The sequence below is a fragment of the Vulpes vulpes genome, chromosome 2 (assembly GCF_048418805.1).
Source record: "Vulpes vulpes isolate BD-2025 chromosome 2, VulVul3, whole genome shotgun sequence".
Classification (NCBI taxonomy): Eukaryota; Metazoa; Chordata; class Mammalia; order Carnivora; family Canidae; genus Vulpes; species Vulpes vulpes.
This window is the reverse complement of record NC_132781.1, coordinates 118439440-118465245: the sequence shown is the minus strand read 5'-3', so window position 1 is coordinate 118465245 and position 25806 is coordinate 118439440. Positions and strand designations below refer to the sequence as shown.

The 25806-nt window shown below is 51.0% G+C and overlaps 1 protein-coding gene across 2 annotated transcripts in view; it reads right to left on the bottom strand.

Annotated features, from left to right (window-relative positions):
- DIP2C (disco interacting protein 2 homolog C) overlaps positions 1 to 25806 on the bottom strand; it is a 252180-nt gene that overhangs the window by 39846 nt on the left and 186528 nt on the right. For both annotated transcript variants that reach the window (XM_072749676.1, XM_072749677.1), the window contains 7 exons: positions 25461 to 25570; positions 24313 to 24393; positions 19629 to 19752; positions 19070 to 19191; positions 18240 to 18351; positions 18043 to 18152; positions 7790 to 7920 (listed from right to left, as the gene is read on the bottom strand). In XM_072749676.1, coding sequence (XP_072605777.1) covers positions 7790 to 7920; positions 18043 to 18152; positions 18240 to 18351; positions 19070 to 19191; positions 19629 to 19752; positions 24313 to 24393; positions 25461 to 25570 — 790 coding nt within the window. The remainder of the gene's footprint in view (positions 1 to 7789; positions 7921 to 18042; positions 18153 to 18239; positions 18352 to 19069; positions 19192 to 19628; positions 19753 to 24312; positions 24394 to 25460; positions 25571 to 25806) is intronic.

Below are 25806 nucleotides of genomic sequence, written 5' to 3'. Positions count from 1 at the left end.
CAATGTACCTGATGGTCAACACATCAAAATCAGGGAAGATCCCACTCCCAAGACCAAAATTCTGCCAGTTTTCCCCTAAGATTCGTCCTTGAGAAATGAACTTTGGTCATTAAAGATCACTTTCTACTAAGATCGTTCAAAGGCCAGTGAGCACGACAAGTCTGTCCGGGTCCCAAAGTCCCAACTCCTCTTCCCACGCTGCCTGTGAGCTGTCTGCGGCCACTGTTGCAAGCGACATCCCACCAGACAACCTTTGAGGATGAATGTAGCCTGGAGTTCACAGTTTGTGAAAAGAAACTTTCATCCAGAAGTTTTTATATCCAGAACCTAGGTACTTTTTTTTTTCTTTAAAACTTTATGTATTTATTCATGAAAGATGGAGAGCGAGGCAGAGACACAGGCAGAGGGAGAAGCAGGCTCCATGCGGGGAGCCCGATGTGGGACTTGATCCCGGGACCCCGGGGTCACGCCCTGAGCCGAAGGCAGACGCTCACCTGCTGAGCCACCTGGGTGTCCCTAGGACCAAGGTCCTTAAAATTTGTTTCTATCTGATGTAGGAAGCTGGGATGTCTTATTTTGTCCTCACCCTTGAAGCATACTGTGTTATTTTCAAAGTAACCTTCTAAGAATTATACACTTAGGGGCTGAAACAAGCCAAACATCCCCCTGGCTGCACCCCTATGTCCAGGGGCCAAATGATGCCACCCTGTGTAGACCCAGAGGTCCCACGGGCCATTCCTGGAGACAATTCCCCGGGGCCATGAGGCACGACGCTCTGTGCTGAGAGCCTCTCCCCAGCAGTGGGCAGCCCCGGGGACGTGGACACTCACACACGGCTCTCCCACATGGCCCCCTGACGCACACTGAGGTTTCGTCTTGCGATCGTGGGCACCGTCTCACTGTCCGCCCTGTGCACCACAGCCTCCAGACCTCCCCCCTCAGCACACGCACACCCGCGGCTACTGTAAGAGTCCTGGGTAGCCGATGTGTTAACTCCAGCACAAAGGAGGAACAAACATGACAGGAAGTTACCTCTGCTAAGCGAACATTAGAAGAACAATCTCAGGGCCAAACCGAGACCGAATATGGGATCACATTCCAGGCAACAGCCCAAGGTCCAACAGGCTGGCACACGACGCCCCTCATCCATCAGTTACCCACCAGGAAGCACGTGTCCGCTCCTCCATGAACAGATGTTATTCCACCTGTTCCAGACTCAGGGTTAACCGTACAACCTCAGGGATCCCTGGGGGGCTCAGAAGTTTGATGCCTGCCTTTGGCCCAGGGCGCGATCCTGGGGTCCCGGGATCAAGTCCCACATCAGGCTCCCTGCATGGAGCCTGCTTCTCCCTCTGCCTGTGTCTCTGCCTCTCTATGTCTATCATGAATAAACAAATAAAATATTAAAAAAGACTGTACAACCTCATTAGATCTCCCCACAGGATTTTTATCGAGGCTCACATTTATGCAGCCGCAGCTTCTCACCAAGGATTCTCACATTTCAGCACCGGGTTCCAAACACATTTGGGGACATCTGAGCCAGTAACTTAGGGAATCAACGGGCTGGTAAAACTTTATGACATTTCTCTTGATGAGGACAATTTATCGTTTCTGTATCGTTCCAAAGGTTTTACTTTGTAAATACTATCGTAAGGAGATCCAAAATGCAGAAAATTAAATACAGAACAGCCACGACTAGCTTTCTCAAGAACATCCATCCGGATTCGCCATCTGTTTGAGCAGAACCCCTCCCACATGAAACGACTGGGGTCCCCCGCGTGGATTCAAGGCTAAAGAATGAGAGACCTGCATGCACGCTCGTGAGAACCAAGTACGGTGCGCCTCTCTCCTCACGCCCACCAACAGGATCAAGTCAACATTAAGAAAAAAATCAACAAGACCTGATCACAAAGGACAAACAAGAAACCCGACTCACGGATTTCCTCTTCGCCCTTTCCTTGCTCAGCCCAACAGATGTCCATTAATTGTTTCCTTTACTAACCAGCACCGATTTCTTGGCAACGGCTACAGACGCTTCCACTGACTAAACAACCCCACTGAGAAGCAGGTTGCTTCCACTGAAGATGATTATTTTCTGAGAATTCCTGGAACCTGAACTATTCTAGTTTAGATGCAAACTTCAGGCAGAACAAGATGATTAGAAAGACACGTGGGCAGTGTTTTCTCCACGTCGGTGGCTGGCCTCTTCGTTCTCCTGATGGAGATGTTTGTAGCACGGGGATGCTACTCTCGTGACGTCCACCCTACCACAGACTGTGCTTTGGCGTCGTATCTAAGAAGCCCCTGCCGGTCATCCAGAACGCTCCCTTCTAGGAGATCTGCAGTTTTACAGTTCATACTTGGGTCTATGACCCATTTGAGCTAATTCTGTGACGACTGTAAGGTCTGTGCCTACACTCGGTTTCTGGCATCTGGACGCCTGGTTTGAAGAGACCATCTTTTACTGTGATGGACGGTCTCTGCTTCTCTATCAAATGTCAGTCTATCTCCAGGTTTCTGCACCATGTAAATGACGGACACGGGTCCATTATGATGATACATCAATGAGGGGCCTAGATTATTAAAAAAAAAATCCCCTCGGGCGCAGGCTGATAACGGGGGAGCCCATGCCTGTGTGGTGTAGGAGGTGCATAGGAAATCTCTGTAGCTCCCACTCAATTTTGTTCCAAATCTCAAACTGTTCTGAAAAATAAAGTCTATTAAAAAAAATAAAAACACAGCTGACTAGGAAGGAAAAAAGGACATTTGGATGAAATAAAATTTCACACCTGTAATTTAGTGATTCCAGATATTGAACCAGAGAAAATACACAAAATACTGGAAACTATCAGAACTTGGGCACTCTGAGCAAGGCAGGTGCACGGCTCGTGAAGGCACGCGTCACATGTCACTGTCTTGACTTGCCACCTCAGAACCCCATGACAGGCTGCGCTCGCCTTCTGTAGGGTACACATGCCACAAAATCCACCCCGTGGGAAGCACAGAACCGAAAGGCTTTCACTATGTTCGCAGAGCCGCATCGCACCCGCCCGACGCCCAGTCCTGGGGGCACCTGTGCTCACCTGTGGACTCCAGCCCCAACCAACCACTGCTCTACTCCCCGTCTGTAGCTTTGCTTTCCCAGATGTTTCACAGAAATGGCTCATACGATACAATCACAAACGTGTGGGTCCTTTGAGTGGCTTCTTTCTTGTAGTATGATGTCCAGAGTTTATCCACGCTGGAGCTGTATCCACCGTAAGGACGTGCACATACGCAGTTTACCCTTTCACCAGCTGGCGCACACGTGGATTATCTTTCTTGTTTTTGCAAAGGATGCTACGGACCTTTCACACATCACATTTTTGGGTGTTTTCCCTTTGCTCTGGCAGATGCCGAGGAGTGGCGTTGCTGGGTCGTACTGTGCATTTAATTTTTAAGAACATGCCAGACCGTGGTTTCACCATCTTACATTCCTGTCAACGATGTAGGGGAACTTCAGTTTCTGCACATCCTTGGTTACTGTTGCCTTGTGGTGTCGTTTTGAAACCAGAAAATGCAAGTTCTCCAACCTTATTTTCTGGGGTTTGTGGTTGTATCTGTTCAGTGAGTATGAAGTGTTATCTCACTACTTTAGTTTGCCTTTCCCTAAATGAATAAGCAACTTCATGTGCTAATTGGTTACATGGGATTTTTGGTGAAATGTCTATTCAAACCTGTTGCCCATTTTTAGATTACATCGTGTGTCGTATTCTTGGGTTTTGAGAGTTCGCTTTACATCTGGTTGGAAGGACTATCAGGTTATGATCTGCACAGATTCCTGCCCAGTCCGTGGCTTGTATTTCCAACTTTCTTAATAGTGTCATTTGCGAAGCCACATTCATTCACTGCTTCTCTTAGGAACTGCACCTCTGACACCATATCTAAGAACCCTAACTCACGATGCCACCTCAGAACCCCATGACAGGGTGTGCTCGCCTTCTGTAGGGTGTATACCCCATAAAATCCACCCCGTGGGAAGCACAGAACTCAAAGGCTTTTACTATGTTTGCAGAGCTGTATCACACCCCCCAACGCCCACATCCTTTATCATGATGATAAAAACTAATTCCTCCGGACGCCTGGGTGGTTCAGTGGTTGAGTGTCTGCCTTTGCCTCACGTTGTGATCCTGGGGTCCTGGGATTGAGTCCCGCATCAGGTCCCTGCAGGGAGCCTGTGTCTCCCTCTGCCTGTGCCTCTGCTTCTCTGTGTGTCTCTCATGAATAAATAAAATCTTAAAAAAAAAAAAAAAAGACTAATTCCTTTAAAGCTAAAACTTTAAGTTTTAGCTCCTACATCCAAATCTGCACCCATGGTGAGTTTATCATTACAACGCAAATAAAAGTTTACTCTTTGCAGGTGAACGTCCAACATCCCCAAGCGTCATTTGTCGAAAATACTACACTTTCATCACTGAGCTGCCTTGGTATGACTGTTGAGAAATGAAGTGACCACGCGCAGGGGGTCACTGCAGTTCCTGGCTCTCAATTCTGTTTCATTGGCTGTGTTTCCTGCATCGGCCTTCCCGCTACCTTTACACCAACACCGCAATGTCCTGGTTACTGCAGTTAAGTGCTCAAGTTGGGAGTCTGTTTTCTGACTTTGCTATTCTATTCAAAAATTGTTTTGGATATTGTGGATTCTTTTTTTTGTATGTTAGGATAGAGATGTCAATTTCTGCCAAGGGGAAAAAAACAAAACTTGCCGAGATTTTGACAGGAATTACATTAAATCTCTAGACCTATTTGTGGAGAATTTCCATTTTAACAATATTGAAACATCTAACCCATGAAGATCAACTATCTGAAATGCTTTTTAAGGCATATTTGATCTTAAAGAAATTTGGAAACCATTGTGACATGATTCTTAGAAAAACAATTTTATGACTGAATGGAATTTTATTTTAATTTTTTAAAAAGATTTTATTCATTTATTCACAAGAGACAGAAAGAGAGGCAGAGAGATAGGCAGGGAGAAGCAGGCTTCATGCAGGGAGCCCGATGTGGGACTTGATCCCGGGTCTCCAGGATCAGGCCCTGGGCTGAAGGTGGCGCAAAACCACTGAGCCACCCGGGCATCCCCTGAATGGAACTTTAGAATGAAGTTATAAAAAACTATTTGTATTAAACTTTTTAGAAATGTTGAAACAATCCCAACATTACATACAAGTTCTAGGTAGAAATAACTTTTCCCCTCTTGAATCATTTGAGGTCTCTGACCTGATGTCCCATCAACTCCAAATATGTCAGTAGGTACTTACAGTGAATAAGTTTATTTTTCTCCATAAAGCCAATTACGACATCAAAATCGGGAAACATACATTTCTTCCACCTGTAGGACCCTTCAAGTCTGCTGGCTGTCCTGACGGTATCTTTCACAGAGATGCACCCGCTGATGCCATCAGCCTGCCTGGTGGGGTCCTCAGCGCTCTGTGACCCTGACCCTGGCGTTCATGGTTGCAGACAGCGGCGCCCCTGCACACCCCTAAGGTTGGGTCTGCGGCTCCAAGTGTGTTTGTTAGAAGACCCTGGACGGGATGCCATTCCCCTCACTGCAACCCTCTGGGTGACACACAACGGCCTGTCTCTGCCACAGAGGGTCTCTCCCGTCCTTTATAGTTAACAACTACTTCCTAGATGTCTACTCTCGCAATCAAGCTTTCAATCGGTTCATCTGAATAGTGAGATCATTTCTTATTTTACTCAAAGTGTTCTCTCTCATCATCTTTACTCTGATGCTGAAATCCCCCCAATTTGGCCAGTGAGAGTCCCCTGAGGGACACGGCCCATCCTACCCAAGTGCTTTCTTGCACAAAGAGACATTCAGGTTCATGTGGTGCGCTTCCTGTCCCAGCCCTGAAATCAGCCCCGCCTGGAGGAACACTCGCTGTCTGGGAGGACGCCCTATTCCCAGAGCTGGACGGTGCTGGCGTTCTCACCGCTCCTGGGTGGACGCTCCCGGGGCAGTTCTTAAGCAGGTCTGTTTGGATCTGTGTCTACAGAGGACTTCAGAAGCAAGACGTTGAGGTATCACGTATTCATTTTTAGTGCCACAGGCGCAATCCAGAGAATGCTGTAATTTCATGACTTCTAAAAGAATTTGAAGATGTTCATTAGATAAGGGCCCCAACTGCACCCCACACGTAACCTCCTTTCCCATCAGGCGCTCTCTCCGTGTCACAAGCGTGAGGCTCCACAAGCCAGAGGGACAGGAAAGCACCGCATCCACTGGCCTCGGCTTTACCGGCACCTTTGCCAACACACAGTCCCCTAGAAAGTTGGTGCTTTGGGACAGGCTTCTTTCTCAGTCAGCCAAGGGTCACTGCTGGAATGCTGTATTCTTAACTAGCCCCCCCCCAAAAAAAATTACCCACGATGCTACTTCATTTTACAGCGAGGCAAAAATCATTAAATATTTTAATTTAATTCAATTTGCTCTCTTGGAAAGTTTAATTGTTCTAATTAGAATAAATGCCAGTGTTGTTCAAAAACAGAGGACTGGATTTTCATCTGACTTAATGCTATTAAATATTACAAATGCATAATAACTATTTCCCAAAGTGCATTTAAAGACACAAGAGAGGGCAGCCTGGGTGGCTCAGGGGTTTAGCGCCGCCTTCACCCCAGGGCGTGACCCCCGGGTCCTGGGATCGAGTCCTGTGTTGGGCTCCGTGCATGGAGCCTGCTTCTCCTTCTGCCTGGTCTATGCCTCGCTCTGTGTCTCTCATGAATAATTAAATAAATCTTAAAAAAAAAAAAAAAGATAGAATGTCTACTAGAGCCTATTAAGAAGAAAGTAAATCATAACCCCTTTCAGATTGATGCTTGCATTAAAGCAGAGTTAGAAAACTATGCAAACTTAAAGGTCTAGGGTGAAATCATGCTATCTGGTGACTGATTTAGAACGCTGCCTATAAAGTGAGGGCAGAAAAAACTGGAAGGAGAGATGGAACAAAATGGTCCAAATGTTGGCCCGTGGGGAGCCCGATGGTGGGCACAGATGATTGTCATGCACCTGCAGATGCCTGAAGCCTTAAGGATGCTACCTTTCAAATGAAACTGGAAGATGAGATGCAAGATGCTAACAGTGAGTATTTTCTGGTGTCACTGGATGGGGATCACAGAGGACTTTACGTTCCTCACGTTACTTGTACTTTCTGAAGTTTCTACAGAGAACATGTATGGATGGTCTGAAGAAATGCTGGTAAACCTGTGGTATTCACCCTCCCTGCAAACCCTGGCTGAGCCTGCAGCGGGTGGGTGGGGGTGTGCAGGGGGTAGGAGGATGAGAGGGATGCAGGGTGGGTGCAGGGGGTACAAGGGCGGGGAGTGCATGGGGCATGCAAGCGCGGGGATCGGATGCTGGCAGGGGGCAGGTGAGGGGTCCCCAGGGACCCAGCTCCTGGCCTCCCAGCAGCTGAGGTCTGTACCCTCCACCCCCCTTCCACCCTGATTTAATACCAATTCTGGGACAGGGAAACTGCTAGGATTTAAAGGCAGAGAACCAGGGCCTGGGCCGGAGTCTTCGCCTGGAAACACGGTCGGCACCAGGCAGCCTCCCAGGAGCCTGGTGTCTGCGGTCCCTGTGCAGGTGCACATCAACCCCCAGGGGTAGGGCCAAGGAGGGACGGGACAGGGACCCATCTGTGGCCCAGCCGCAGCTGGGCCCCGGGGAGGCAGGGGTCCGCCACACACCGTGGCATCCGCTCTGCAAACGCACACATGTGGTCAAGGCCAGGGAGGTACTCACCTGCAGAGGCACCACAGGACAAAGCCCAGTCCACAGTAGGGGTCCAAGCAGATGGCCACCTCTCTGGAGGGGTACAGCTCACACTGCAGCTTAATGGAGCGGCAGAAGGCACTGGTGGCTGCGTGAGACATCTGCAAGACAGCAAGGCCGCCTTCAGGCCCCAGCCTGGCCCCACGCCAGGGGCATCTTGGCAGGGGGCACCTGTCACCAAGCTCTGGCTCCGGAGCAAGAAGAGTGGCTGCCGACCCGTCGGCAGCCCCCCAAGACAGCGCCCCCCTCCGTCAGCCCCTCCACCCCCGTGAACCCAAGTCAGCCCCCCACCCCATCAGCCCCCCCTGCCCCATCAGCACCCCCGTGAGACCCCCCTCTGCCCCATCAGCACCCCCATCAGCCCCTCCACTCCCGTGAGCTTCTCCTCCGCCCCGTCAGCCCCCCAACCCCACCCCATCAGCCCTCCCTTGTCAACAACCCAACCCCATGCACAGCCTCTGGTGCCCTCGGGGCTGGGAGGCCAGCAACTCAAGCACCTGAAAAGCAGCTTAGCACTAAGGGGTCCTCCAGCAACTGCACAGGTACCACTGCCCGTGGCCCCACTCCAGGCAGGGACTGTGTGTGACGTGGACTCGTGTCCAGGCCCAACACCTGCCTGTCACGCGGCGGGGTCACCGGGCATAGTGGAGGAACAGCCCACTCTGATGATGAGGGACCAGGCTCAGGGAAGGTCACTCACACTTGAGCCAGAATCAGGGCCGGGGGCAGCGGGACATGCAAGTCATCCAAGCTCCCGTCTCTGCCGTCACCCCTGTATGATGGAGGTGACAGAAAGGGGGCCCCGCAGCCAGTGTGTAATGTTTATTATAAACTACCGCAAAGTGTGTCCAACAAAATCAATTTTCTCAGAGAAGCTTTCTAGCCAGTCAAGCCTAAGTTCATGGTTTTAAACATGTCGTGAGTGGATCTGAGGTGGATGTTCCCCGGACCTGAGTGTGAGGGCAGACCCGGCCGGGATGCCTGCGACAGCACCCCTAGTCACCCCGGCAGCAGCGGAGGATGCCGGGCATGGGGGACGCCATCCCGAACACGGGAGCCTGAGCAGCTCTGGCAGCGTGTTTCATCGGGGGCACTCAAGGGAACCCACACGACCTAATACAGAACCACTGTAGAACCTCACATATGGGCGGTCCAGCCACGACACTGGAGGACGTGAGAAACGCTGCATTTATGAAACGCTCCTCCAACTCCCAGCTGCTGGATTGAGCGTTAGTAAGGTCCTAACTTCCTGAATTACCCACGTTCTCAGATTCACTGAAAACAACCTTTGCCGAGCCCCTGCTCTGGCAGGCAGTGCTGGTGGCAGGAGCGAGCTGATCCTTCAGCTCAACAAATGCTCATGTACAAGCGAGGCTGATGGACCAGCCGTTGCCTCAGGTGCTTGGAGCAGAGTGGAACACGGCCTTCAGCCTCAGGAGCTTACAAGCCAGTGGAAAACCGAGCGAGCTCTGCTCCCTGGGGGTCTGTGAGCACTCCTACGGAGCGCGTGGGGAGCAGAGGATGGGCTCTCACCACGCCCTGGTGGGGGCCCTGGGTCTTGGGGGTGAGTCAGCAGGAGCAGATCCCTCAGCGTGAGAACAGAGACAAATGCAACCAGGAAAGCTGAACGCCTCACGTCCATGCTCACTGCGATTCTGGACTCCCTCAGCATCACAGACCAATAGCCCAACCTGGAAGAACAACGCCCAGTTCTTGTGGAGACAGACTTGGACTGGGATAAAGATCAGCTGAGCCCCAAACAGTAAGCTCTGACGCTCTAACTCTGACACGCAGAGCAGACGTTTAGGTTGGGGAAATCGGGGGGACGGCAACTATATTTTTCAGACGCATCTCAGGACATCTCTTGGAAAGGTTTACCTTCCAGTGTGCCATTCAGCCGCCCACACCACCTCAAAGTGAGCGGGATGACACGTGGTGGAAGGGAAAGCCACCACCAGGCTACAACGTCCTGCGGGGACACCCACAGGGCAGTCTGTCGGAGGCCACACGGGTCCTCCATGTGACTTCTGGTTGGTGCCGAGCAAACGTTCACCCAGGATCTATCCAGAACCCTCAGAGTTCACATTACACGTTTGAAGAGTATTATAAAACTCAAACCGCACATATAAACATATCCTCATGGGTCATCTTCTAAATCAGAGGTTAAACAGTACCCATTACGGAAAAAAAAATGTTTACTGGGTAAACTACTCTCTCTTAATTTTTGGTATTGAGCTGAATACTCAATGACATCTTTGTCCAAAAGCTGAAAATGAATGAACATTTCCAAGAAACATGGTGACATGGGCCACCCAAGACGTAGAGGGATTTCCATCGTAAGACTATAAACCAGATGATTTCAGCTCTATGCCTCTCAGTATTTGAGGAATATGAGCGTTCATTAAATGAAATCACAACATACTTCATCTCAGGTACTCGTCAAACAAATTATATGTCAAAAGTTGAACAAAAACTTCCATAAATTTGAGGGGTGCCTCGGTGGCACAGTTGGCACAGCAGCTAACTCTTGTTTTTGGCTCAGGTCATGGGATTGAGCCCTGCACTGGGTTCCACACTCGACAGACTCTGCTAGAATTTCTCTCTCCCTCTGCCCCTCCCCGCCCCCTGCACCCACTCTCTAAAATAAATAAATCTTTAAAAAAGAAAGCTTTCATAAATCTGAAAGTCTAGTCACTCATCTCTCTGGGATCCCCAGGGTTTATGCTTCTATTAAATGGAATCCCCAAGTAGTAACAGCACAGATCACTTTACCTCTGTTTCAAGGACAAGCACCTTTATGGAATCAGGATGTAACATGACAGCCTTCACTCTGTAGATCAGGAAAAGGGAAGGATCCAAGGGTGTGTTTCCCTTCGGCTATGACTGGAGGCAGCTCAAGGCCACTTTGGGCAGTGTGCTAACTCCCTCATCCTGGTCTGAAAAGAAATCTGTGCTCCAAAAGGGTTTTGAAGGGGTGCCCGGCGGGGGAGTCAGTCAGTTAAGTGACTGACTCTTGATTTCTGTTCAGGTCATGATCTCAGGGTTGTGAGTTCGAGCCCCGGGGCTGAGCTCTGCTCAGTGTGGAGTCTCCTTGAGATCCTCTCTTCCTCTGTCCCTTCTGCTGGTGCACACACGTGCTCCCTCAAATAAATAAATCTTCAAAAGGCTTTTGAAGAATTATTTTATTTTATATTGCACTTTATTTGGCTTGGCACCTCGGATTCTACCGAAAAGCAGGGAAGATCCTGGGAAGATGGTCTCCATAGCAACCAGATAACAACTGCGTGGGCAGAAAATGATGAAACTATTTGGAGCACTGGAGTCTGTTAAGGCTTGGGCAGTCAGTGGTAATTAATTTTGGAAAAATTAAGACATTCCCATTAAGGAGAAAGTTGTGGGGATGCATTACATTTAGACCTGCCATGAAAGGCTCAAGAGAGTCTTCCAGGTTGAAACAGAAAGACATTAGACATAACCTGAAGCCAACTGAATAAATTAGGATTGCAGTAAAGGTAAACACAGGCAATTATACACCCTAGTGTAAAATTAGGGCACCTGGGTGGCTCAGTCGGCTGGGCATCTGACTCTTGATTTCAGTTCAGGTCATCTCAGGGTCCTGGGATCGAGCCCCGAGTTGGGCTCCATGCTCAGCGGGAGGCAGCTTGGGATTCTCTCCCTCTGCCTCTACCCCCACACCCCCTTTTTCTCTCCCACTCTGTAAAATAAATAAATGGCTTTTTATAAAAGCTAGTATAATTGTAGCAATACTTTATATAACTCCACTTTTCATTTTCTACATGGCTTAAGAGACTAATACAGTCAAACAAAACAATTATCAGCTTCAAAACTGTCACTGTAACTTTGGGTTTAAATTCCATTTTTTCCCCTATATAACTTAAGAGACCAATGCATTTAAAAGAAGTATTGCCACATATTTTGGGCCACAGAGTGAGAGAGGTGGAGATGGAGCAGTTTTTAATGTCCCTGAAATTAAGCGGGTGTAATCCAAACTGGATTTGTAGGCTGTCCAACGCAATCCCCATAGTCATCTCAAGGACAAAACGTGTAGAAAATATACAAAAGGAAATGAGAAAGGAATTTGAATGTTTCACTATAAAAAATCAACTAAACACAAAACAAGATAGTAATTCAGGAAATGAGTAACAGGAAGGTTGTAAGACATATGGAAAATACAGAGCAAGATGACAGAAGTTCCTTCTTTTTAAAAAATAAATTTCATTCATTCATTCATTTTAGAGAGGTCTAGAGAGTGTGTGAACAGAGCGAGGGGCAGAAGGAGACAGAATCTCAAGCAGACTCCCTGTTGAGTGGGGAGCCCAACACACAGTTAGATTTCATGGCCCTGAAATCATGACTTGAGCTGAAATAGGGTCAGATGCTTAATCATCTGCAGCACTGGGTGCCCCCACAGAAGTCCCTTATCAGTAATTAGTTTAAATTAAACAGATTAACTCTCCAAAGACAAAAATTGGCAGAGTAAAATACATGATCCAACCATATGTTGCCTACAAAAGACTCAAAATTTAAAAAGATTTATTTATTTATTTGAAAGGATGAGAGAGAGAGAATGTGTGTGTGTGTGTGGGGGGGGGGGGGCACAGGAGAGAGAGACAGAAACTCCAAGCAGACTCTGTGCTGTGTGTGGAGCCTATGTGGGGCTGGATCTCATGACCCTGAGACCACAAACCCAGTGGAAACCAAGAGTTAGACCCCCAACTGACTGTGCCACCTATGTGCCCCCAAGAGATTCATTTTAGATCAAAAGACACAAGTAGTCTGCAAGTGAAAGAATGCATAAAGACATTGTATGCAAACATTAACCAACTGACAATTGTTTTGGTTACTGATTGTATGGCAAGCAGAGGCAGCTAAACTAATACTCGACATACAGACTTCAAAGAAGGTTCAAGAGACGAAGGCATTACATATTAATAAAGGGTTTGGTACGGCAAGAAGATTAATCAGTTATAAACATCTGCACACCTGACAACAGATCATCAAAACATATGAAGCAAAAATGGACAAAACTAAAGGGAGAAACTGTATTTCTTCAGAGAGACAGACTTCAATACCTTATTCTCAATAATGGTCAGAACAACCAGAAAGACAACATGTTAAAGAAAAGAGAGAGAGAGAGAGACTTAATACAATAAACCAAAGAGATGTGAGGGGCGTTCAGAACACTCAACCACAATGGAATATACAATTTTTGCTAGAGCACTTGGGTCATTTTCCAGCATAGACCATATTTTAGGCCACAAATTAAGTCTCAGTAGATTTAAAAAGATAGATACTGTGTGAAGTATCTTCTCTACCCACAACAGGATGGAGTTAGGAACTGTTAGGAGAAGGAAAACTGGAAAACTCACAACTTGTGAAATTTAAGAAATGCACCCTCAAATAACCACAAGGAAATCACGAGGAAAATCAGAAAATACTTAGACACAAATGCAAATGGAATACAACATACCAAAACTTACAGGACACAGCAAAAGCCATGTTAATGCAGACATTTATATAAACAGTTATGTTTAAAAACAAAATAGATCTCACATCAACCACCTACCTTTACTACTTAAGGAATTAGAAAATGAAGAACAAGCTAAACCCAAAGCTAGCAAAGGAAGGCAATAATGAAGAGGAGAGCAGAGATAAGCAAATGGAGAAGTAGTACAATCAATGAAAGCAAAAGTTGGTTCTTTGAAATGATCAACAGAACAAACCTTTATCTAGATGGACTAAGAAAAAAAGGAGCAAACACCCAAATTACTAAAATCAGAAATGAAAGTAGGGACATTTACAGTGGATTCTACAGAATTAAATGTAATTATAAGAGTGTACTATGAACATGCACAACTTCTGTATGAAATGGAGAAGTTCCTTTTCATGGCAAGGGAAACACAAATTATCAAAAAGGAACACAAAACCTACCAAGACTAAATCACAAACAATAAAAAAAATCTGAATAAACCTGTAAGTAATAAGAAGATCAAATTAGTAAAGATTTCCCAACAAAGAAAAGCCCCGGGATCCCTGGGTGGCGCAGCGGTTTGGCGCCTGCCTTTGGCCCAGGGCGCGATCCTGGAGACCTGGGATCGAATCCCACGTCGGGCTCCCGGTGCATGGAGCCTGCTTCTCCCTCTGCCTGTTTCTCTTCCTCTCTCTCTCTCTCTCTGTGTGTGTGACTATCATAAATAAATAAAAAAGTAAAAAAATAATTTGTTAAAAAAAAAAAAAAAAAGAAAAAGAAAAGCCCTGCACCAGGGATGCCTGGGTGGCTCGGCGGCGGAGCCTCTGCCTCTGGCTCAAGATGATCCGGGATCGGGCTCCCTGCATGGAGTCTGCTTCTCCCTCTGCCTCTGTCTCTGCCTCTGTCTCTGTGTCTGTCATGAATAAATAAATAAAATATTAAAAAAAAAAAAGAAAAGCCCTGTACCAATGACTTCACTGCGAAAATCTACCAAACATTTAAAGGTGAACTAACACCAGGGCGCCTGGGTGGCTCATTTGGTTAAGAGTCTGACTCTGGATTCCAGCTCACGTCATGATCTCAGGGTTGTGAGACAGAGCCCCACATTGAGTTCCATTCCCAGTGGGGAGTCGGCCTGGGATTCTCTCCCCGCTATGCCTCTGTCCTTCCCCACAACATACACTCGTGTCAGCGTTTCCTCTCTAAAATAAATAAATAAGTCTTATTAAAAAAATAGATGAACTAATACCAGCCCTTCTCAAACTTTTCCAAAAAACTGAAGAAGACACTTTTTTTTATTTTATTTTATTTATTTTTTATTTTTTTTTTATTTTTTATTTTTTTTTTTGACACTTTTTTAAAAAAAATTTTTTTTATTTTATTATTTATGATAGTCACAGAGAGAGAGAGAGAGAGAGAGAGAGAGGCAGAGACATAGGCAGAGGGAGAAGCAGGCTCCATGCACCGGAAGCCCGACGTGGGATTCGATCCCGGGTCTCCAGGATCGCGCCCTGGGCCAAAGGCAGGCGCTAAACCGCTGCGCCACCCAGGGATCCCCAAGAAGACACTTCTTAACTCATTCTATGAAGTCAAAGATACCCTAAAAACAGAAAAGTACAGACTAATATCCTTGCTGAACACTAATGCAAAAATCCTCAACAAAGTACTAACCCAATGTGGTAGCATATTAAAAGACTTAATACAATAGTGGGATTTGTGTCTGAAAAGCAATATCGGCTCTACGTATAAAAAAAAAAAGAATCAACAGGGGGCACCTGGCTGGCTCAGCTGGAGGACCCTTCATATCGAGGTTAGAAGTTTGAGCCCCATATTGGGCGTAAAGATTACTTAAAAACAAATATTTTAAAAAATCAATCATACGTGACATTAAAAGAATGAGGGGAAAACCCCCATATGATCATCTCAATTAATACAAAAAAAAAGGATCTGACAAAATTCAACATCCTTTTATAATAAAAACACTCAATAGACTAGGAACAGAAAAAAGGGCCTCAACACAATAGCCATATATGAAAAACACAGAGAACATCATACTTAGCCGTGAAAAACTCAAAGCTTTACTTCTACAATTTGCCTGCTTTTCTATTCAGAATAGTATTGGAAGTTCCAGCCCAAGCAACTAGGTAAGAAAAATAAATATAAGGCACTCAGATTGGAAAAGTAGAAGTATCTCTGTTCACAGGTAAAATGAACTTAAATGTAGAAAACTCTTAAATACTTCATACAAAAAATTTGTTAAAAATCATAAATTCAGTAAAGTAGCAGGATAAGAAGTCAGCATATAAAGATCACTTGCATTTCTATACATTAAATGAAAATCTGAAGAGAAAATTAAAACAAGTCCATTTACAATAGCATCAAAGAATAAAATGCTTAGGAATTAATTAAAGAAGTGAAAGACTTGACAATGAAAACTATAAAATATTACCAAACAAATTAAAGACATAAATAAATGGAAACACATAACATATTCATAGACATCAACACTACCCTAAACAACACAGACTCAAAACAATCTCCATCAAGATATCAATGGTGTCTTTTGTAGAAGTAGAAAATACATAATAGAATTCATACAGAATCTCACGGAAATTTGAATAGCCAATCTTGAAAATAAACAGTGGACTCATACTTCCTGATTTAAAAACTTACTACAAATATACAGTCATCAAAGCAGTGCAGTACTGGCATAAAAACTGATGCACAGATCAACAGAAAAGAATACAGAGCCCAGAAATAAACCCTTGCATATATGGCCAACTGATTTTTGACAAGGGTGCTGAGACCATTCAATGTGGGAAAAGAGAGTCTTCTCAAGAAATGGTGCAGAGAAAATTGGATCTCCACATGCAGAAGAATGAGGCTGGACTTTTACCTACCACCACACAGGAAAATTAGAAATATAAGACCCAACACAATGAAACTCTTGGAAAAAAGAGGATGAAAGCTCTATAACGCTGGATTTGGCAATGATTTCTTAGATGTCACCAAAAGCACGAGCCCCGCCCCCCCCAAAAAACCCCCACAAAATTGGACTTTATGAAAATTTAAAAATTTTGTGCATCAAAAGACACTATCCAGAGTAAGAAGGCAATCTACAGAACAGGAGAAAATTCAGGGATTAATAACCAGAATATACAGAAAATTTGTTACACTCAACAACAAAATAAGCAACTTGATTCAAAGAACTTGAATGGACATTTCTCCAAAGAAGACATGCAAAAGACCAATCACTACATGAAAAGATGCTTACCATTACTAATCATTAGGAAAATGCAAATCAAAACCATCACGAGATACCACTGCACACCCATTAGAATGTCTACTACTGAAAAAAACAACAAAACACCAGAAAACTCTTAAGAGTTGGTGAGGATGAGAAGAAGGTGAAAACAGTGTGGCCACAATGGACAACAATATGGTAGTTCGCTCCCAGATTAGAAATGGAATCCCCATATGACCCATACATAGTTCCACCCCTTGGCATATACCCCAAAGAGGTGCTTGTACTTGTATGCTCACAGCAGCATTCCTTACGGGACCCAAAAGCTGGAAGCAACCCCACTGTTAACTGAAGATGAACACATAGGCCAAACGTGAATTCCTTCAATGGAACGTTAACTCTGCCTCAAAAAGGAATTCTGACACCCGTGACAACAGAGAAACCCCTGGGACCTGGCAGTACCTGAAATGAGCCAGTCACAAAAGGGCAGTGCTGTAGGGCTCCACACTTCTATGGGGTCCCCAGGGTCGTCAAAATCCCAGCAACAGAAAGGAGGTGGTGGGTGCGGGGAGGGGACGGCTCCATGACAGTGTTTTAATGCCGCGGAACACGTACCCTTAGGTCGGTTATTAGGGTGTATTTGTTACGTGTATTTAACCACAGTAAAAAAAAAAAATTGATAAATAAGAGTAAAGAAAGAGGACTGAGGTAAATGGCCCAAAGGGAGGGTCAGACCCCCGAGGGCTTCTCGAGGCTACAGAGGACGTACCGTACCCTGACAGGGACACCGCCTGGACCGAGGGTCCTCCCGAGGGGACAGGTGTGCGTCCGGCCCACCTACACACAAGTATTCAGAGAGCTGGACTGTGAACGCATCCTCTCCCTCGTTAGTTTTTAACAGCATTTTCTTTTCTCCAGATCACTTTACGGCGAGAACACAGCATATAATACTCAAAACACACAAAACCGGCTTGTTTCCGTCCGCGTCCCAGTCCGTGGTAGGACATTAGCAGCTAAGTTTTGGGGAAGTCAAAGTCATACATGGATTTTCGACTGCACGTGGGGGTTGGCACTCCTAAACCCAAGTCATTCACGGGTCCACGGCAGTTCCATTCGTTGGTGGGATTGAGGGTCACTGCCGTGGGCAGTGGGCGATGGAGCCAGCCAGGACAGAACCCAGGCTCAAAGAGCAAGGAACCCCAGGCACAGAGTTTTAGGACACAACACCAGGATTTGAGAACTGGCAAGAAGAGAAACATGCAGTTGTTTATTAGGGGCTAACGAGGCTGTATTTACACACGAAAACATAGTTGGAACATTTGGAACTAAGCGGCCAGCCTAGGTAACCATGGACATGGCGACGCACCGCACAGCCTCCGTGAAGGGCAGGTACCCGCCCTATCACACGCCCTGTCGAGTCTTACAGAAGCGGCTCGGGGGACAGCCCCGGGCGGCCTGTAACCGCACCCCGCAGAGCGTGCTTCTCACCTTCACTCCAGCGAGCATCCCGGTTGTGGACACACTGAAGTCAAGATAAGCTAGCGTGTCTGGGTTGGAAGGTTTGTAGATCTGGGCAGGCCGCTTCTTTGGCAAATCATCTGGAGCAAAACGAAGGTGTTAGCACGGCAGACCCAGTGGGAATGCAGACAAGCAGAGGGAGGTATGTGGCGGGCTCGAGGACTGACCTGTGTCCAGTATGGGGGGCCAGGCCCTGACGTCTACCGCCGCGGCTGCCTCCCTGGACCGTAACAACTTGCAGATCAGCTGCGTTGTCATCAAGCAGGCAGAGCGACTCACCTGGGGGGCAGACAACGTGTGGTTCAGGAAGTGGCAAGCTGCCATACGGTGCCCCTGCAGAGACGCGCTGTGAGGCCACCGGTGCCGCCAGGCAGCCTCTGGTGGAGGCCCAAGAGCCAGGAGCCCTGCAGAGAGCTCGCTGGCGCCGCCAAGGCCCTGGGGGTTTCTGGAGCCGAGGGACACCGCGCTTATGAACGTGCTCACAGGGGAGCAGCCCACCCGAGCACCTCGAGAGCTGCCGCCTACGCCCACTGACACGACCGTGGTCGGCGCTCCAACACGGCCCGACTCCTAGGCTGGGCCCAGGCTGGGCTGTCCTCCTGCCTCCTCCTCCAGGGGGAAAAGCTCCTCCTGGTCCTTTTCAACTTCCCCAAGCATAAGAGAAATTACATCTGTGATTCAAGAAGGAACGGGGCGTTTCTAAATCTCGAGCAAGGAACACAATGATCCTTGGGGCGCCTGGCCGGTTCAGGCAGAGGCGTGTGACTCGATCTCGGGGTCGTGAGTTTGAGCTCCACGTGAGTGTAGGGATGACTTAAGTAAGTAACTATTAAAAAAACACAGGACATTTCCATCAGTTTGAAGCAAAGCTCCTGCTCTCCGTTCCCGGTGCAGGTTCATACACAGGCTGAAATCCTGCTTCCAGAACGACGGGAGGAGGCCGCCCCCTGCCCCCGCCCCAGGAAGAGGAAGGCCCGGCCCCCGCAGGCAGGGTTACCTCCACGATCATCTTCACGGTGGGCAGCGTGGTTGCGATGTTCTGCGGATGCGGGGGGCGGACGGTTATGGGCACACAGCCGGCGTACAGGCAGCCGTAGAACGCCGCGATGAGGTCTATTCCTATGTGGGGAGGAAACAGCAGGGTTCTCATGCCACTGGACCAGTCCCCGTCAGGCGAGGTGCCAGCCTGGGGCCCCGGACCGCCGCCCGCCCTCTGCCGCGGCACCCGGGCTTCAGCTCCCACTGCCCGGCAGCCTGTTCCTCGAGGAGCCCAAGCTTCCTTTCTCTCATTTCGCTAAGGGATTGCTCGACACCACAGTTCTCAGCGTAGCCAGTTCTTCATCGATTAAGTGAACTACTTCAGATACGTGATAAAACAAACGAATACAAACGCGTGGATTTCATCCTAGTGACGCCCCCAAGTCTCACTGCACAGCCACCGTCCCCACACACCAGAGGGGGGTGACCAGATGCCACGAGCCCTGCGGAATGCAGCACCAGTGGCTGCCGGGCCAGAGTGTAGGCGGTGAGGTGAGCCAGCGTGGCGGCCTCCTCACCTGGCGGGTAGACAAGAGCCACGTGGTCCCCGTCTTGCAGGTGTCCTCTCTCCATGAGCATCACGGCGATCTTTTCGGCACGTTTATGCAGCTGCACGCACGTCAGCGAGCTTGCTATCGTTCCCTGAGGATCGCAAACACACGGGGGAGTGGTTTTTTGACCTAACAGCTTAACAAGGCGTCCTGCAGGAACCAGCCAATCCCGATTCCAGACACACACCTATGTGGATGGTAGTGAGTCTGCACACCTGTGGGCACTGTTAGCACATTTTGGTCACTTCCCCAGGACCCTGTGCCCCTGGTGGTCACTGCCCTCTCCTTCCCACAGGATAAGGGCAGCACCAAAGAGCCATCTAGATATGCTCATGTGAACAAAAAGTATTTCATTTTTAAAAAGGTTTTACTTACTTAAGATAAAGCAAGTAAGCAAGTGCACGAGTGGGGGGAGTGGCAGAGGGAGAAGCAGACCCCTGCTGCACAGAGCCCCTAACGCGCGGTTTGATTTGAGGACCCCGGGACCATGACCTGAACCCGAGGCAGGTGCTTCACCCACTGAGCCACCCAGGAGCCCCAACCAGAAATATTAAAAAAAAATTACTTGGGGTGCCTGGCTGGCTCAGTCGGTGAAGCATCTGGGTCTCGACTTCTGCTCAGGACATGACCTCGGGATCCTGGGATCGAGCCCCAGGTCAGGCTCCACGCTCAGTGTAGCGTCTGCTTGAGATTCTCTCTCCCCTGCCCGTCCCCCCAACTCACACTGTCTCTCAAATAAATGAATTCTTTCAAAAAAATAATTACTTAACCTAAAAAAATAGCTAAACTTACAAAAACAAGTTAACCTGGTAATTCTGGGACTTCAGGTTAATCGCCAAGGACGGGGAAAGTCAGGAAATATAAAACAAATTGAAAATATTTTTAACAAACACCACATTGAAAGTCGAGAAAGTCTAAAAACAGAAAAAAGAACCCCAAACAACAAACCAGTACAGGGAAAAATGAACCGTCCAATTCATTTCTGTGAGGTCAACACAGAAAAACGAAAGGAAACTATGTTTGGACCAGAAATTATCTTAAAAGCACCGCAGCAACCTCCCGAGGAGCTCCAGTCAACATCAAGTGCCGAACAAAGTGAAGCCGGGCCGTGAAGGGTCCACAGCACCAGGCTGTGGGCTTCCTGGACATGGGCAGCAGTCCGTGCCCTGGAAGGGTCCACCGCGGAAAGGCTCACTGCAGCGGGCAGCACTGTGCCAACCCGTAGAGCGAGTGGCAGGAAGGATCTCGGGCCTGGGACGCACACGTCACGCGGGAGGGTAGAGTCCAGAGGGAGAGCAGGGAGCGGTGCTCTGAGCAGGGAGGCAACGCTGCACAAGCAGACGTGACCGGACCCTGGGACCCCCGAACGCAGGCTGTGGCGGGCTGGGGACACACGCAGAATCCCCATGTACGCGGCCCGTCTGTGAGGCACCTGCTTGGGGAGGGCCGTGCGGCTTCCCTCCCCAGGACACAACCACCGGCCCCCACGGCAGCCACAGTTGTTCCCAAACTGCCGCCGCATTGAGCTCCAGGCCGCAGTGCGGGCCCCTGGACTGGTGGGGCCCCGGGGCCGCCAAGCTCGGGCGGGGGGAGGCCCGACTGGCCCGGCCCCGGGGGAACCTTCCCGTCACACGTTTCCCTTCATGGTCTTTCCTCCGAGAGAAGCTAAGGCACGAGGCGATGGCAACGCACGTCAACTGGGCAAGCGCGGGCCGGGGAGGCTGAAGTGGAGCCACCAACACTGGACACACTGGCGTCCCGAGATGACCCCTGCGCCCCCGCCCCAACCAGCGGCCGGGGCCCCTGGCGTCCTCGGGCACGTCTGAGCCAAGGCGGCGGTGCGGGGCCATGCTGTCTGGGCGCAGCCAGCACCACGAGCGTCAGCCAGGGGAGGCCGCGCTGCCATGGGTCATGGCCGGTCCCCCGTCTCCCTGTGCTGGGCTAGACCGCCCTGGGCTGTCCCCCCCCCCCCCCGGGAGCTGGGCTCCCTGGTTCCAGGAGATCTGACGCCAGGCCTCTGGACACGCAGCCTCTGCGTCACGGGACAGCGTGGGAGGGCCATGGACGGTGTACCTGAGAAGCCGCGCCGCCTGGTGGCCGGAGACCCACTGAGGCAGGATACGGGGACACAGAATGGGGCGTGCCTCTATCCCTCGTGCCTCTGGAAGCATCAGGACGGCGCTCGCCCTCGTAGCAGCTGCGACGTGAGCAGAGAAGCCCCCGCAGCGGCTCTGCTCCGGAGTCAGGGTCAGTGCCCAGGGATCGAAGCTGCCCCCGGCCCCGCGGTGCATGGGGAGCCACCTCCGCCCCCCCCCCCGCCAGACTCCAGGGAGCCCTCTGGGCACAGGCCACGCCCGGCCCCAGGCCCCTGGGGGGCTTCCACGCAGCCTCCACCTCCAGAGACACCCCTGGCACTGGCGACGACGGCCACAGGTGCATGGCCCACCCGGCGGCAGCCCTGTCCACACCTGCAGGGGAGCGTGAGGTTTCCGCACAGGAAGAGCCTGGGAGAAGCCGCCTTGCTGCAGAAATCAGGGCTGACCTCCTCTCACGGACGTTTTGGGGGGAATCACGACGAAAGGGAATGCGGGGTGGCCGCCACCCAACCCCCAGCCCACGTCAACAAGGCTGTGAACCGCGACATCACTTTGAAGTTTTACACTGAACTAAGTAGTGAGTGAAAAAATATGAGAAATTAAGAAAAAGCCAAATTGAATTTAGAGTTTAAAATCCTAAGGAAGTTACTGGAACTTAAAAGAAAAAAAAAAAAGTTTTGAAAACACTTGGCTCGTGTTCCCGTTAAAAATAAGGAACGGTCTCCCGTATGCACAGCAGCCCCCACAGCCGGCAGCCCCTGTAAAGCCAACTCTCTCGGCACGATGGCGCTACCGCGGAGATCACACACGCAAGCGGCCTGCTGGCACAGACGGGAAGCTGCTCTCGCAGGAACCTTGTCACGTCCCCAACGCACAAACCACAGAAGCTGCCACGCAGGACGGGGACGCAGGGACATGTGCTGGCCCCTCGCGGCAGGGACTCCACGTTGGACAGGTGAGACTCTTCAGCGTGAGCTCTGCCGGCTTCTATCCACACGCGTGTGGCTCGGTGCTGAGCTCGAGGGCACGGGAAGTGGGACCCACACACAGGGACCCTGACCTGCAGCCCGGCTGAGTGCTGGCTGCTCGCCGGCCCGCAACCCGCGCCTCCTCCCCGCTGTCCCGGGTGCACCCTTCAGGGCCCTGACCTCTGCCTTGCCCCATCCGACCTTCTATTGTTTCTAACAAGGTCGTTCCTGGGGACTCGCTTTCCCCAGTGATCCAGTACGTCGCTGCAGCAGGTGACCGTGGCCGCGGGGTCCGGGGTGGGAGCGCACATGGCCCAGGCCAGCTCCCAAGGACCCTGGGTGACCACCTGAGGGCTGTGCTCTCCCGTGGGCACTGCCCAGGCCGGGAGTGGTTACAGCGGCTCGGACTTTGCCCCTGCGGGGACGGGTCCCCCACGAACACGCCTGCAGTGTCTGGGAGTGCGTGTAGGTGGCCAGGGTGGTCTCCGACTGCAGGGGCTGCAGGGCGAGCGGATGAGGGGCCACTCTGGGCAGGGTGGAGGAGGCCTTGGGCACCCGCCTCTGGCTCTCTCTCGGCTTGAGTTTCAGCACGACACCACTGCAGCACCTGTGCAGCAACGCCAAGGGCCAGGATGGCAGCTAATGGGGTCTGAGATGTCCCTCCAGAGGGCAAGGACACCCATGCCCGGCTCATCACTCTGGAGGGCTGCTGAGGCACCAGGGGGCCAGGCAATCAGTGGGACACAGCTGACGACCGCCGGCCGGGCAGCGGGTTAGGGAAGCGAGGAACGCCGAGGGAGCTCAGGGAGGATGCAGGGGAAGAGCAGGGCGGCAGGTTTGAGGGGCCAGGACACAATGCCTGTGAGCGCCATGCGGCCGGGAGCACAGGCAAGTCACGGCCCAGGCTCAGGACCACATCCCAAGACTCTTCCAGGGGATGCCTGGGACAGCAACCAGGCGCAGGCGACCCACGGGGGGCACAGAGCGCCCACGGCAGCCCGAGGCCATGGCGGCACCTGTGGGAAGGACCAGGTGTGGTTTCCAGGAGCCGCGTCACCTGGGAACTGGTGTGACGACCAGGGGAGACTCAAAGTGGCTGGTGCGGCCCTGGTCCCTGCTCGGAACGGCAGCAGGGCCTCGGACACTCTGGAACCTACGGAGGAGACCTGTGTCTGCGCTCCGTGCCTCCGCTTTACTTCCACAGCAACAGGAAAGCCCAGCGTATGGAGATGTTGGCATTTGCTAGTCCGCACCGGCCCGTCTGAGGTCTTGTCCTCAAGCCCACGTGGATGCCACCAGTGAGCTCGCTTCTTCAACCCAAGTGTCAACACGAACCTTCGTGACACGCAGAAAATGATTTCCATTCTAATGAGTGAATGTCTAGTGAACGCCTGACCTCTCACAAAAAACTAACTAATGAGAGACAAAAATACCCCATAAACCTCATCTGTTCCCTTCTTTAGAAGAAATAGTACCAAACAACGAAAAATTATGTGAAACAGCCACAGTCAACAAAGAGGATGTCCAGTAAGACGGAGAGGGAGAGGGAGCTGCCCGCGAGTGGCTGGGACGCGCGCTCAGCCTCACCCGGCAGTTGAGCAGGGTGTAGAGGACGTGGTCGGGGGTGGTCTGCGCCCTCCACTGCAGGACCTCCGACAGGAACAGGAACTGCAAGAAAGCACAGCCGTTAGGTTCAGGCCCCCACACGCCCCACGCTGGAGCCGCGGTGCCTCCGTGCTGCTGGCGGGCCAGGACAGGGCCCCCCTCGTGGAGGACGGGGACATCCCGGTGGGCAGACCGGAGCGGAAGCCAGCTGGGAGGTGTGCCCTGGGGGACGTGTACGCGCCCATCAGGGAGGGGGCTGCGCCGGCTCAGGGAGGGTCCCGCCCCCCGCATCCCCGACGGGCTCGCAGCAGATGCTGAAGTCTACCCGCGGGCACCGCAGTCACGTCTGGCCTGCTGTTCGATGGGCCCTCTCCCACTGGCCGTGTGCAGTACAGTCGTTCCCTGCGGTCACCCAACGGCCCTGCCAACCACACGGATGACACGCGTCCCATGCACTTGGTCTGGGTGAACGCACCCCTGTGGGGTCTGCTCACGAGGAACACCCGGGAACACCCCTAACCTACTTCATGAACAGAAACCTGCTCTGCGGTGGGAACGCGGGGACCAGTGCTCTCAACGGACGCTCCTCTGGTCTCCACAACCGTGCCCTGTGGCCGGCCTCATCACTGTTCCCAGCAGCTCACACAGCCCAAGTGCCCGGGACAGGGGCTCACACGGCACAGAGCGAGTGATGGGCGTGGGGGCGCGGCCCCAGGCTCCCCCCTGAGGATGCACCAGGGATGCCTGGTCCCCAACCGGGGCTGTGACTTGTGTTTTCTGTGTTCTGACAATTACAAGACGGAAGCCTTGCAACCAGGTGGCGGTGAGGCCGCCTGCGAATCACATCAGGGCGGCAGATAAAGATAAACAGGCACTGGGACGCCAGGACAGGACGGGCACCCCCAGACCCGGCCCCGGCCGTGCGGCCATGCCTGCTGCCTCTGCCAGGCCCCTGGGCAGCATTCCACCACACGGCGCCCTGACGGACACGGGGTCCCTGTGACGTCACAGGGCTGCGGCCGCTGGACCAGGAGGGCAGGATGCAGGGCAGTGGTCCCCTCGGGGCGGGCCGTGGTGAGGTCGCAGCCTGTGGGCATGGGCCTCGGGGAGGCGCCCGGCCTGGCGCTCACCTTGCGGGCCTGGTCGTTGTCTTCTATCTGGCCCAGGTCTCGGCCGCTTGCCTGCGCGATCCTCTTCCCGGACACCAGGTTCCCCACCATCACGGAGGCAGGGCCGATCTCTGGAAGGAACGTAAGCAAACGGTGAAGTTAGGCAGGACCCCACCCGGCGCGCTAGTGGGAGCTCCCTGGGATGGGCCAGGCGCTGAGAAAACCCTTGCAGGACAGAGTACGACGGTGACTTGAGGTCTGGGTCACAGATTGGGAACAGCGTTCCTGCCAAGTGCACCTGGGGCCCCGAGCCCGTGTCTGTGACTCTGTGGTGGGTGGGACGCGGGGGCCCATCACCCCAGCGGCT